Genomic DNA, 12506 nt, shown 5'->3' with positions numbered 1-12506 from the left:
ATGTTAAGACTCGACCCACATTTCCGAGCTCCGGCTTGGGTTTTGCATGATGAAATGCATGAATATGAATTTGAACAGGAGGAATTAAAAGTTATCTTGCAACCTTGGTATGATCAATCTCTTGGTATGTTGTCTAAAGCTGCTAGGAAGGATATAGAAAGATGACAGGTTGGAGGTTGGAATGGATTATCAAGAAGAATGAGTTTGGATATTGAGAATGAATGATAACGATCAAAATTGGTTATTGTGATTTGTACCGAGTAACATGTGATATGGGGGTTAAATAGCATTTGATGAGAATTATGCATTGAGCATTGGACATTATTCATTGATTTTCTTTCCTTTCATCCTTACGACAGCTGTCTATCAAAATCTATACTACTCGTTTTAGTCCAGAACATTTATACACATACAACGATATGCTGCGTGTGTAAGTGTTGCGGTGTTATGACAAAAGGGAATCAACATGTCCAAAGAACGAATGACAACGTTGGGATTACACCGGTTCAAGCTAAGATAATCACCCTATTCAATTCTTCCGGTGATAAATCTAATCCATGAACAGATCTAAGATGTCGACTTAAATCATAACTTCTCCAAAATCTTTGATGACATTCTTGTTCTAGATCAAATCCGAAAGTAGGGTGTGGACATATATAAGGTCGATTTTCTTCATTAGGACCAATGAATAAATTTAACAAATCTTGTTTTGACTGTGTCATATTCTTAACTTTTACTTTTCTGTCCATCTGTTTTACTCCAAATACTTTGATATTCTCATGACCATTTATATAATCTTTACTTTTCTTCTTTCTTGAGTTGATCAGATCCTCACGACCAGATACTTCATCTATGTCTTTGGTCAATTCGGAGTTTATACCCTCCTGACCACTTGTTTCTTCAATAAAACGTTCGTCTTGCCCATACAGTGAAGGTCGGTTTTGATGATTATTCATAGTGGGAGACGAAGGTTCCATTTTGACTATACCAGGGGAGATCTGGACTTTACCAGAGAAGTCAGGAGGTATCGATGTGGAATCTGATGACTTGAGAAGCCTGGACAAGTCGGGAGGAGTCGATGGATAGATTTGTGAACCAGAGATCGAGGGTTGGATAGGAGTAGTGGGTACGGTGGAAGATGTAGGATGTTCTGAGAGGATATGTCGAGTGAGGTTGGACATATGGGAATAACTTGTACCGCATTCGTTTGGACATATAAATCGTTTAGCTTGATGGACGGCTCGGTTATGTGTTTGCAAGGCGAATTTCTAGCGAGTGAGCGAAAGAACATACGCCAAGCTGAACTCGGAAGATTTCATGACCATCTTATACCTCCTGCTGAACGTGATGAACCTGAGGCAGGGACGGAAATGGAGTGAACAGTGGGACATGACGGACGGGGGACGCAGGGAATGATTTGTAGGTGAAGAGAGATGCAGTGAAAGAGAGAGAGAAGATTAGATAGATGTAACGTAGCAGCCCCTCAAAGTTGAGTCTCTCGGCAACCGGGCCGGAGGGGGGGAGTTAAGGAAGATGAGACACGTACGGTTTTGAACTTCTTGGTACATCCCTCCGCCTCACATTCCCATTCTTTTCCCTCTTGTCCACTTTCAATCCTCTTCAATTTCTTTCCCTTCCCTTCCTCATCTACCATATCATTCACTTCAACTTCTACACCCCTGTCTGTTCCTGATTCTCGCAAAAGCCTTTTTCTCTTCTGTCGTCTTGATTCCTTGACTACAGATGAGTCATCCACATGATCCGCTCTAGTTGATAAAGTCTGAGATGTAGGGATAGGGACCAAATTGCCCAAGTCTAGAGTTTGTTGTTCATGTACCTTCAAATGATCCCTTAGTCGTTGATGATTCTTGAATATCCGCCCGCCACATTGGTCGTATGGACAGGTCGGAGGATGAGCGGAATGAAGATGAGATTGAAGGGAAGACCAAGTGGGGAAAGAGGGGAAGATGACGTGAGAGGGATGAGAACATGTGTATCTCGTAGCTTGAAGAATTAGCTCCTCTTTCATGACACGCCATGCAGGGCCGATTTCGGTGTGGATGTAACATACTCCACCTGTTTCACGAAATTCAGGATGACTGGATGAGGGGAGTTTCGGTGAAAACTGTGGACGATGTGATAGGTAATAGAGTGAATCTTTGAACTCACCATCATGCGTTTTCTCATGAGCCTTTAGATGCGCTTTCATACTGAACGAAGCCCCGCATCCATTTTGAGTACATTGGAAAGGTTTCGTACCGGGTGGTAAATGACACAAGGAATGTTCTCTTAAATGATGAGCTTTGTTGAATGTCTGTGTACATTTGTCACACTTTTCGTCAGCCATTGACTACGTCTCACACGTTTCCCGTCCCTTCACATGGCCATACCTATCACAGAAAAATGGATCAAGCGTCTGGCAATGGAGGAGTTCTCAAACGAATTGTCACTCACTGTAAACGTTTGAACGGAATCATGTGCCTCCTCATGTCGTCTTAGATGAGTTCCTGTCCAGAACGTCTTCCCACATCCTTCTCTATCACATCTGAACGGTTTGGTCTCCGGATCCAGATGAGTGCGCATATGTGCGTGGAGATGTGAAGTACGGAGGTATGTCTGACCACACTCTGGGCATAAATGTGGTCGCTGGGATGATCAGCATCCCTCTCATAACTCTGCATCTGAATTCTTCCCCCCACCAATGCTCCGTACCCTCAGCGGACATTGGGGTAAATGACTGTGTGGAGGACATGGAATGCCGAAATAAACGCTCACCTCTCCCGTATGACTCAACTCATGTTCTGCAAGTCTAGAAGGCTTGAAGTACGCCTTCCCACAACCTTGATGTGAACAAACGAATCGACGTTCTGTCCTCGAAGGAGGTCGGGAGGAAGGAGACTTGGGTGATTTTGGAGTTTTCGGTGTGGTTGCTCTTGACCTGGAGCGAGAGGGACCAGCAATAGGCTCATACTGGGTATCTAGTTGATACAGCTTGTCAAACTCTCTCGAGGTATGTGATATGGATGTCATTTTGACTGTCGTGATCAATATCATGGCCATCATGGAGACCTTGGTCACTGTCAATTTCCCCGTTCCCAACTTTTTACTTGAATATTTCATTCAGATTTGTTTTTGTTTTATCCCGGTTCAATTGCCGCCGTTGTCCCGGATGTCTCCATTTGTCTTTCCTCCCAAAAATACCAAGAGCATCGTATAATGGTGAGAGACAGCTACTACTGACAAGAAATCAATCATCTGATAAGCAGTCTGCACCGAGAGTAATAGCGGAATTAGTAGTGACCGGTATCCGAGCCTTGGGGAAGGCCACCGCAGCTGCAGGCCAGCAGGCCATGAGAAGTGCGTCTATCTCTTCTCTATCTCACTCGTCGGAATGATGAAATATGCAGTACAATAGGATCGACTGTTGTACTCAATTGAACAAGGAACCGGCACTAATCTATCTGAAGGGGATCGCTTATTGACAGATTTCGCACATAAACCTGAGAATGTACCATCATCGGGACCAGCAGGATCTAGTTCCTCCAAGTCGGCAATCACCAACCAAATGCAGATGACGTTGGATGAGGCTCATTTGATATTAAATGTGAAGAAAGAAGATCCTACAGAAGTCATTATAAAAGTGAGCTCATCTGAACCCACCTGTGTCATCTCTTTCAAATCCCTCGTCTACTCCACACAGTCATTCTTCATAATATACTCCTCCCCAACATCCATTCTCGGCTACAAGCTGCCGACGCAAGGAACCCAGATTATGCAATTGTGTGATATATATCCTTATATGCCAGAACTACGAACGTATCTTCACAGCCAACAGTCCTGCTCCTGTACCCGAACCCTCACCTTCAACTTCCAAACAAATCCAGAAACCCAGAGGTCCGACTCATTCACATTACCTACAATCTAAAGTCTACCGAGCTCTCGAACGGATAAAAGCAGAACGAGGAGAAGAAGGTCCTCCCGGACCTTCAAGTGTGGGAGATGGGCCAGTGACGGAAGGGACAGGGAAAGGAGCTACATCATAATCTTGTATTGAGGTGCCGTTCCTGGGAGGAGAAGAGGGAAAACTGCGTGAAATTGTTTCGGATCGGTAGGCATACATTTTTACCACATCTTTGCATCGCATCACTTCTCTCCCACGTCGTGTATCTCACAAAGTAGTGGTTTTTATGACTCGCCTTTGTTCTCATACTGCATCGCCACTACACCCTCAATGCCATACTAACTGACCTGCTTACCAACCTTGGTGTAGATCCCTTCATATCCTTACTTACGACTCCAGTCCAGAGCCCGAAGATGGACTCTTGACACCCGATTCCTACCGTCATGCTCACACACTTTGGTCTCTCTGACTCACCCCGCCTTTTCGGCAAAGGCACCATGCTGACAGAGACTATCAACACTGTACGAATAGACGTGCCTTTTTCCCCGGATGAATCCCCACTTTCCCCTCTACATACAACACGAGCACTTCGAAAGGACTGTACCGCACAGGCGACAACTCTTGCTTCTACTTTCGTTGACATAGGGAGTCTGACGACGTGTGACGAAAGAGTCAATCGTAATCGCGAATCCTTGAGCGGATCCTCAACCTACCGGTCCTAAGAAGCTTGTCTTCGATCAAAGTTCATCTTAATCTCGCTCTGAACGGCCATCTGCAACGTTCCCCGGACGACGTTTCTTCCCATTGTCGCCTTTTCTAACGGCATCTTGATCCTTTTGTCCGTCAACCTTCTCGATAAAAATCAAAATGACCTCGGCATCTAATTCGAGTAACCTACATATCGACAGCCATGGAAATTTGCGGGGCCCGGACGGAAATATCCTGGGACATGCCGAGCAATTGGACCTGCTGCACAGTATTGCCAGTGGAGACTCCCGCTCTTCCTCAACTCTCCCCTCTGCGAAACGTCACGGGCCCCTGACTGAAGCGCTAAGAGAACGAGCAGCAGCTAATGACATCTACAGCTTCAATACACAAATTGAGCTAACTGACACAAATGTCAGGTTCTCTATCAAAGCTACATTTTTCCAACCCCCAAGACCGTCCACTCCTATCACTTGAACAGGGATTCCTGGTTGACCATGATGCTTACTGCTGTGACTTTGTGGCACAGTAACTATTCAGTAAAGACCTCAAGTCAAGAGAAAGACGACGCCCCTCATCTGTTCAATGACATCGGATAGGCCGTCCGAGATCACATTCTTGGTCCTCTTCCCCTGTCAGAACCAGAGAGAACTATACAACTGGCTTACGAATATAAAACGCTCACAGGACATGGCTTTTGCAACGCTATTTTTCACATCTTCACTAAGATTGTTCAATCTGATTGTATTGATGATATTTATGAGAAGGAAAGCACAAGTCAGTTAACACTTGAGGAGATACCATCAGTAGCTGAAACCCTCCTCAATCAACCGATACATCTAACTATACCATGAGCGCTGGAATATTCTATTCAAGGAGTAGGTATGTCATACTTTATGCCGGCCGATGAATGGGACATCTAATTGAGGATACTGATCATCTCCTCTCGATTTGAACAATGAACAATCTCAAACTTCCCTTGTGTACTGATCCTGAGAAAAAGATATGATGTTGATATGGAAAGGGAGAGAGTATATGACATGTGAGAACGATCGAAGGAGACTCGTAGTGAGGAATATAATTAACGTCCAATGTAGTTAACTCTAAAGTGGGTGATGTCACCCATGTCTGTGATGTGATGCGGTTGATACTGACATGTCATCGTCTTCCCCGGTTCTTCGGAACGATAGTAACAAACCTTGATCTCCATCCAAAGTCATGGATCCATACTGACAGATCCGTCTTGTGCCATATCGCAGCATGTATGACTTCTTACCTCGATTCCCGAATTCTTCAACGCTCGGTCCGAAAAAGGAACGTATGATAATAGGTTACCGACCGTTGATAGCACTCTCCATACGATCTCACGCCTACCAGTAGAGTACTCTTGGTACTACAATAACCGAACGGTTCAAGTCGTTAAAGTGAAAGTTAGAAATTCGTCACCTCGAACATGTTTCCGTCAAGCCGACTTCTAACGTCGATCCTCACGACCTCCCATCGAATCGCCAAACCAACGATGACCGATAAGTTCCAGACAACTTGATGGGGGTGATGTGAACTCCTTTTCCCATACTCTACTTCGAGGAATGTAGAGTACGTCAGCAACTCGAGAGTACACGTCACTAAGGTGGAAGATAAGGGATGAATAACCATGATTTACGACGTTTACGTCAACACACCACTCGGTCGATCGGGCTTGCGGGCGAGAAAGAAGACGTCTCCCTTTTCGTCTTCTCGTCCTATCCCTCTCCTCTTCTCTTCTTTCCCTCCCTACTCTCTTCTCCCCCTGTCATCTCTCCCTCTCTCTTCCACTCCTCTTCTCCCTTTCCTCCTTTCCACATTACGCCTTCCCTCTTTCCCCCTTCCCTTCCCTTCCCTTCTCTCCCCTTCCCTTCTCTCCCCTTCCCTCCCCCTCTTTCCGTTCATCCACTATACTCTCTTCACTGTCCCCCTTCCCTTCATCACGTCCAACTCCGCTCTATCCCTCGCCACTCATCCTACCCTCAAAATCAGTCAAATACCCACCGGTTGAGATCCTCCATCTTCCCAAGACCAATACGTTGACTTCCGTGCGACCTGCTCGCCATCCATTTCCCTTGAAACAAACAGATACCTAAACTCTCGGATCAACCACCTTCCCACACAAACCTCCTCCTTCCGGGCGGTCAGCTCGTCACTCTTATTGAACGCGACAGGAGTAATGGCCTCCATTAAGGTGGAATATGCAGAACCTGACCAACCGCTGATTGCAGCGTTCATTCAAGCGCCTTCTCCTGGAGGGGTTGGGCAGTCTCCTGGAGGGGTTGAGCAGGCGCCTGAAGGGGATGAAGATGTAGATATGGATGATGAGTTTGATCAGCTTGCAGGAGAAGAAGAGGTTCGGACTCCCCGCAAGTGGTCTCCTGTGCCTCAACAGATTGTATCAATTAACACTGGAGTCAGTGTTAAAGAAGAGCCGTATGAGAACGAAGCGTTGTTACTGAGAGGTCTCACACCAAAACCAGAGCCACAGGACTCTGGAAAGTCCAATGATCCATGGTCACTAAAAGTTGAGCAAGAGGAAACGAGAAATCTGTCACGCTCAGAAGTACCGGAAATCAACACGGAACGTATGTTCCCCGTGAAGAGCGAGCCGGATGCTGACGGAGTGCCTCCGTTGAAACTTGCCGGGGAACAAACTCTAGCAGAATTGGAAGCTCTTTCAGCTTGGAATTTACACAAATGGCAGTATGGCCGAAGACCAAAGGCTCTCAGAGCCAACAGGAGATTGAGCACCAATAACTCAGGGGATAACACAGGGGGAAACAGTCACCCTGCATTCAAAGGGCCGGAAGCGATCCACCAAAACTCACGGGTGTCTCAAAAGTCCTTGCCACCGTATCCAATGCCCTGGGACTCACCAGTTCCGACCTCAAGGTTACATTGGCCCAGAAAAGCAAGGACAATGGATTCACATCCTCCAAACTCAGGAGCTTCACAAGCTGGGACCTTCCGCCAACCCCCTCTATTGAGTAACTTTATAGGGGATGCCGATCCGCATTACTTGTCCGGGCAGTATAACACATCACCCAACATATCACCTGTAGCTCTCCCAGGACAGGTGCTGTGGACAGGGATAGATCCGTTTGGGAGCGCCACCTTGGCTCCTGCAGGAAATATAGGTGCTGCTGATGTATGGGGATCAAGACTTCCTCCAAAAACACCCCAGCTGGTGGCAGCCGACCTGAGGCCAGCTCCAGAGTTGGGGAGAACTGAAGCAATGCTTCCAAGTCCATATAGCTTCCAGCAAATGGCTGCATCTAGTAGCCACCTTGGGAGAAGCGAATTTGAAGAGATAGCCCATCTATCAAGTGGTTTCATAGGATTTGCTGATTCACACCACTTGTCCGGGCCGTACAATGCATCATCCGTCGCTCTCCCAGGACAGGCGCTGTGGCCAGGGATAGATCCGTTTGGGAGCACCGCCTTGGCTCTAGCAGGAAATGCAGGCGCTGATGATTTATGGGGATCAAGTATTTCTCCAATAACACCCCAGCTGGTAGCAGTTGATCTGGGGCCAGCTCTAGAGTTGCAGAGAAATGATGCAATGCTCCAGGATTCATATGGCTTCCCGGAAACGGCTGCATCTAGTAGCCATCTTGGGCCCCACGGATTTGGAGAGGCACACACTTTGCTTGGGAGCCTGAATTTAGACACTACCCAAGCTTTAGACTCTGATGCACCAAAGACGGAAATGACAGAATTATGGCACAAGCTCATGGGACCCACAATTGACATGATTGATGACAATCCTTCCAGATCAAGTTCCAGCTTGCCATATCCAGAGACATCTCCACTGCGCTTCCAAGCATCCGGGAACAAAAAGAAAAAAAAAGTGGACAAAGGGATGGGTGCTTTGACGAGCCCCTTCACGGGGGATCGTGTTTCAGCTTCCCCAGACGACTTTATTCTGATTGATCTCCTCAAATCTCGGGCAAGGGATCTAGATCCCTATGGGATGACAGTCACAAAGTTAGACGAACCCAACTCTTTCTCCAGTCTTGGGTTCTCTATACAAGCCACAACTCCACCGACCTCCAATGGGATCGAAACAATACCACCTTTGTCCAATGTTGCAAAACCAATTGAGATACGTAGGTATCCTCTCAAGTTGAGTCAATCATACGCAGATCTTTGTAAAAAACTCAGGATAGCCCATAACACAGGTTACGTTTTGACCAGTATTGCCTGGAATGTCCTCGGATGTCTCCAAAGCCTTGAATCAGTTTCCGGAAGATATAAAAAGGGAAAAGGACCAGCCCAGGTAGAGGCTATCATAGACTTTGTTCGAAGGCGTTCTCTACAATGCAGTGTTCTCAATGTACTAGGTCAAATGGGAAGCCTCTCCCCTGAGACAGTAGGGCTTAAGAGTGAACGGTACAAGAACAGTGTACCAACTTTGGTGGACGACCTGTTCAATACCCCCATGTTTGCTCCACATTCAGAGATACTGGAAACTGACCCAGAAACCAGAATGGCTTCCCAACCAGATTGGTTAGATGCCATTCCGTTGTTTATGTTAGGTCCAAGTACACTCCCTGAACAAAGTGAAGGTGCCAACTATTACACCAACATGCCAACCACAATGTTTGGTGTGTGACACTTCTGAAGTGGTTGTTGTGGGAGTGTTACGGGGTAACAACGAATCGAGAGGACTCTATCGAGTTCGACGGATTAGGACAGAGGAAAGCGGGAGTTGGAGGCAGTGCTGCAGTAGGTAGGGACGGGTTTTCCCTTTTCGAGATTTCCCCACTGGGTTTGCTCAAAAGCGGTTTTTCACCTGTCCGAGTATGTACATAGACGCTTGCAGTAGGAACTGAGAGGAGGACACGGATACCTGTAGACAGTATATAGTACAATCAGCAAAGTACCAACTTTGCTGATTCTTCAATATCATTCTTTGGCTACATCGATTGCAGAGGAGACACGATCCATTAGCACCAGAGCCCCTAGATTTCCACGAGACCTCCATCGAGTTCGACCCAACCTGCGACCTAGTCGTCGTGTTTCCAGTACCGTTACAGGGAGCCATGGTCAAAGGAGGTAAGGTGACAACTTTTCCGTGTGAACAGACTAAATTGACATCACACCCTACAATAACATCGAAGGACTAAAATGATATCACCACTTTCAGGAAACTTTGGTCACTGCACAATGACAGTTTCTAGTGTCCCTGTGGGGTTGAAAATATCTTGAAAGGATCAAGTCTCAAAATTCGTGGATAGGGATGAAGAAACATATGATTTGACTCCTGTCATTGTAGTCCTTTGATGTTATTCTAGTCCCTGGTATTATTTTAGTCTTTTCACCTGAAGAAAGTGTCATTCTAGTCCTTAACTACCTCTGGTCAAAGTACAAGCTTGTGTAGGACTGTATCCAGGCATCATGTATCCTGTATTTGTCTGTGAATCCAAGGAGACAGATCCATATTATCAGACCAACCAATCAGCATTGGCGCAGAATGACAGGATCCTTGTGATCAGTGCTTCAGATGACCATACTAGAAGACCCATTAGCCGGCGCTCGGTGATCATCACGGTTGCTCCCGAAATACCCTTCTGAGCTGTTGAATTCCAGGTGGTAGTGGTAGTCACGTGAAGTCCTGTGCCTCCTTGTTTCAAAACTTTTCTTCCTCTGGTAGTTCTTCATTGCTTGCTACATAGCTGAGAACTACCAGAACTACCAAATTCTACCGCTATAGCAATCATTGACAAGAAATTCCGTTCCCTTCCCTGGGTTTGTGTACGTTCTCTTTGAGTTGTTTGTAAACTTTACATCCGTCATATTTAATCGAAAAAGAGCCCTATGATAGTCCTCACAGTACCTGTACGTCCTGCAAGGAGAGATTGACCGTTTTGTATTGGAGTTTGTGGTTGTACTATGATCAAGGTGCTTTGATGACTCCTTCACCGAAGCCCCTGGCCTGGACGCGCACGGAGAGGTGACATCCGGTGTGGAGAGTGTTTGCTGATTGTGCCACACCTGTTAGATAGTGATAATCAGTACCTAAATTACACGTCACGTAAGAACCCCGAAACTCTTGTAGACGCCTCTCCATAGTAGATTAGTTAGATGCAACTCTCATCCCCAACAGATTAACAGTCGGAGTAGCATTCTCCTCTCACTCAGATATTGAGAGTTCACCCTGCCGATAATGTTAACTGATAATTAGATGATAATACAGAGGGGAAAAAGAGCATGCATCAATTCTACATGTCTCTATACTTATCACATTCCACTCACACGCATAAAACCAGAGACGATCGAATAAAGTTCAGAGGATAAGTTGAACGGAGAAATATTCGACGGAAGGGGTAATTCTAACGGCGGTTCGGCCGTCCTGGCCCGATTCTATCGGCCAACACTCCCCCACGGGACAATGCACGACTCTGCAGTAGTCCCGGACGATTTATCGATGGCGACGGCGAGGTTTGTGATGATGTAGAAGGTAGTAATGATGAAATATTGAGTGTTATGTGTGTGGTAGTAGTGGTAGGTGAAATCGTGAAATGAATTTCTGTGGGGCCCCCCGCGGGGCTCCGCTCTGACACGTGGCTACCACTCACCGCTACCAACGACTGACTCTTCTCTATCTTTCCTTTTACTTCATCACTTTTATCTCCAATTATCGGTATGTCCATCTTTCGTCTTTCTCCACTTCTATCTCTCATTTCTGACTCTCTGAACTTCCCTTTATCCTGTCTGCTTCTTAAAACTTCAGGTTTGCTAGTAGGATCCCGAGAATCGATGAATTTCCTTCGTGGTCCTGGCTGACGAGATATCACAGTTTCGCCACTCGTCGGAAATCTTTTATTTTTATAAGAATCATCATTATGTCTCGTCGTGGGTTTCTCCTGGTTGGTTTCTGGAGGGAATCGGAGAGAAAAGGTACGCTGTTTATTGATTCTGTCATTATCTAGACTGATTTCTCGAATTCTCTCCAATGATAATCTTTTATCTTCAGATGTTGCTGGCCACCTTGGCCTACGCTCGGTTTCTCTTGGCGGCGGCCTCTCGTGGTGGACAGGGGGCCTCATCCTCCTTATTCGACATGATTCACGAGATGGAGGCTTGGGAAGGGGAGGTAAGGGACGTCTTGGACGACGAAATGAGGGGTCGTGATGTTGAGATGGGGAATATTTAGTTTTCTCTCTCATCTCACCATGTAGCCGTCCTTCCCTTCTCTTCTGTTCCTTCTCTTTCATCTCTCTAACGATCCTAGGTTCTACCGGTGGTTTCTGACCTATCTTAGAATTACTCACATTCTTAGGTACACCTGAAAATTTTACATTTTGGCTCACGAGAACTTTTCCTTCGGTGGTACCTTCGGTGGGTTTCTCTGAAGTTCCTTCCACCCACACTTCTCCTTCTGATACTACTTCTCTCTCTGGTACCACTTCGTTCTCTGTACCACCTGACAGATCTCCTAGGTCCTCGAATTCAGAATAATCGTAATCGATGATTTCATCATCATCTAATGTCACGTATACTGAACCAATGTTTTTCTTCTTCGGTGGTTCTACACGTATCGCTGACATATTCACCGAATGTACTGGTCCACCTAAAGCTTTTGTAAGTACATCTGCTCTCTGATAGACAGTGCTGACGTATGCTAGTTCAATAACTTTATTACTGACTAGATCTCGAAGAGCATGATGTCGAATATCGATATGTTTTGTCCTCTGGTGAGTACCAGGTTTTCTCGCCAGTGATATCGATCCTTGGTTATCGCAGTTTAATGTAGTAGGATTTAGCTGATCGTAGCCTATCTCCCTCAGTAATTGTCACGAACTACGTCGTGACACCTCGATTACTCCACCAACAATGACCCTCCTTTGGCCATCAAAACCCCATCACG

The 12506-nt window shown here is 46.1% G+C and overlaps 4 protein-coding genes across 4 annotated transcripts; 2 read left to right on the top strand and 2 right to left on the bottom strand.

Annotated features, from left to right (window-relative positions):
- Nucleotides 1-506: 506 nt before the first annotated feature.
- On the bottom strand, nucleotides 507-3060 carry TREMEDRAFT_72635 (uncharacterized protein; the record flags this gene model as incomplete). Its single annotated transcript, XM_007002045.1, has 5 exons — nucleotides 507-1268; nucleotides 1547-2004; nucleotides 2170-2332; nucleotides 2455-2646; nucleotides 2776-3060. 5 exons carry the CDS (start codon nucleotides 3058-3060, stop codon nucleotides 507-509), a joined length of 1860 nt encoding a protein of 619 aa, XP_007002107.1.
- A 203-nt stretch (nucleotides 3061-3263) lies between these two features.
- TREMEDRAFT_23769 (uncharacterized protein) lies at nucleotides 3264-3971 on the top strand (the record flags this gene model as incomplete). Its single annotated transcript, XM_007000407.1, has 3 exons — nucleotides 3264-3357; nucleotides 3486-3640; nucleotides 3807-3971. Coding segments are annotated over 3 exons (414 nt in total), but the record flags the coding sequence as incomplete, so codon positions are not given.
- Nucleotides 3972-6809: 2838 nt separating this feature from the next.
- TREMEDRAFT_58183 (uncharacterized protein) lies at nucleotides 6810-10210 on the top strand (the record flags this gene model as incomplete). Its single annotated transcript, XM_007001112.1, has 4 exons — nucleotides 6810-9240; nucleotides 9300-9361; nucleotides 9568-9691; nucleotides 10029-10210. 4 exons carry the CDS (start codon nucleotides 6810-6812, stop codon nucleotides 10208-10210), a joined length of 2799 nt encoding a protein of 932 aa, XP_007001174.1.
- Nucleotides 10211-10532: 322 nt separating this feature from the next.
- TREMEDRAFT_58182 (uncharacterized protein) lies at nucleotides 10533-12302 on the bottom strand (the record flags this gene model as incomplete). Its single annotated transcript, XM_007001111.1, has 5 exons — nucleotides 10533-10700; nucleotides 10892-10999; nucleotides 11215-11886; nucleotides 11911-12250; nucleotides 12286-12302. The coding sequence occupies 5 exons, from the start codon at nucleotides 12300-12302 to the stop codon at nucleotides 10533-10535; spliced, it is 1305 nt and encodes a 434-aa protein (XP_007001173.1).
- Nucleotides 12303-12506: the final 204 nt, after the last annotated feature.

Source organism: Tremella mesenterica (assembly GCF_000271645.1).
Source record: "Tremella mesenterica DSM 1558 unplaced genomic scaffold TREMEscaffold_1, whole genome shotgun sequence".
Lineage (NCBI taxonomy): Eukaryota > Fungi > Basidiomycota > Tremellomycetes > Tremellales > Tremellaceae > Tremella > Tremella mesenterica.
Note: the sequence above shows the minus strand (reverse complement) of the source record. Positions and strands in the feature narration are given on the sequence as shown.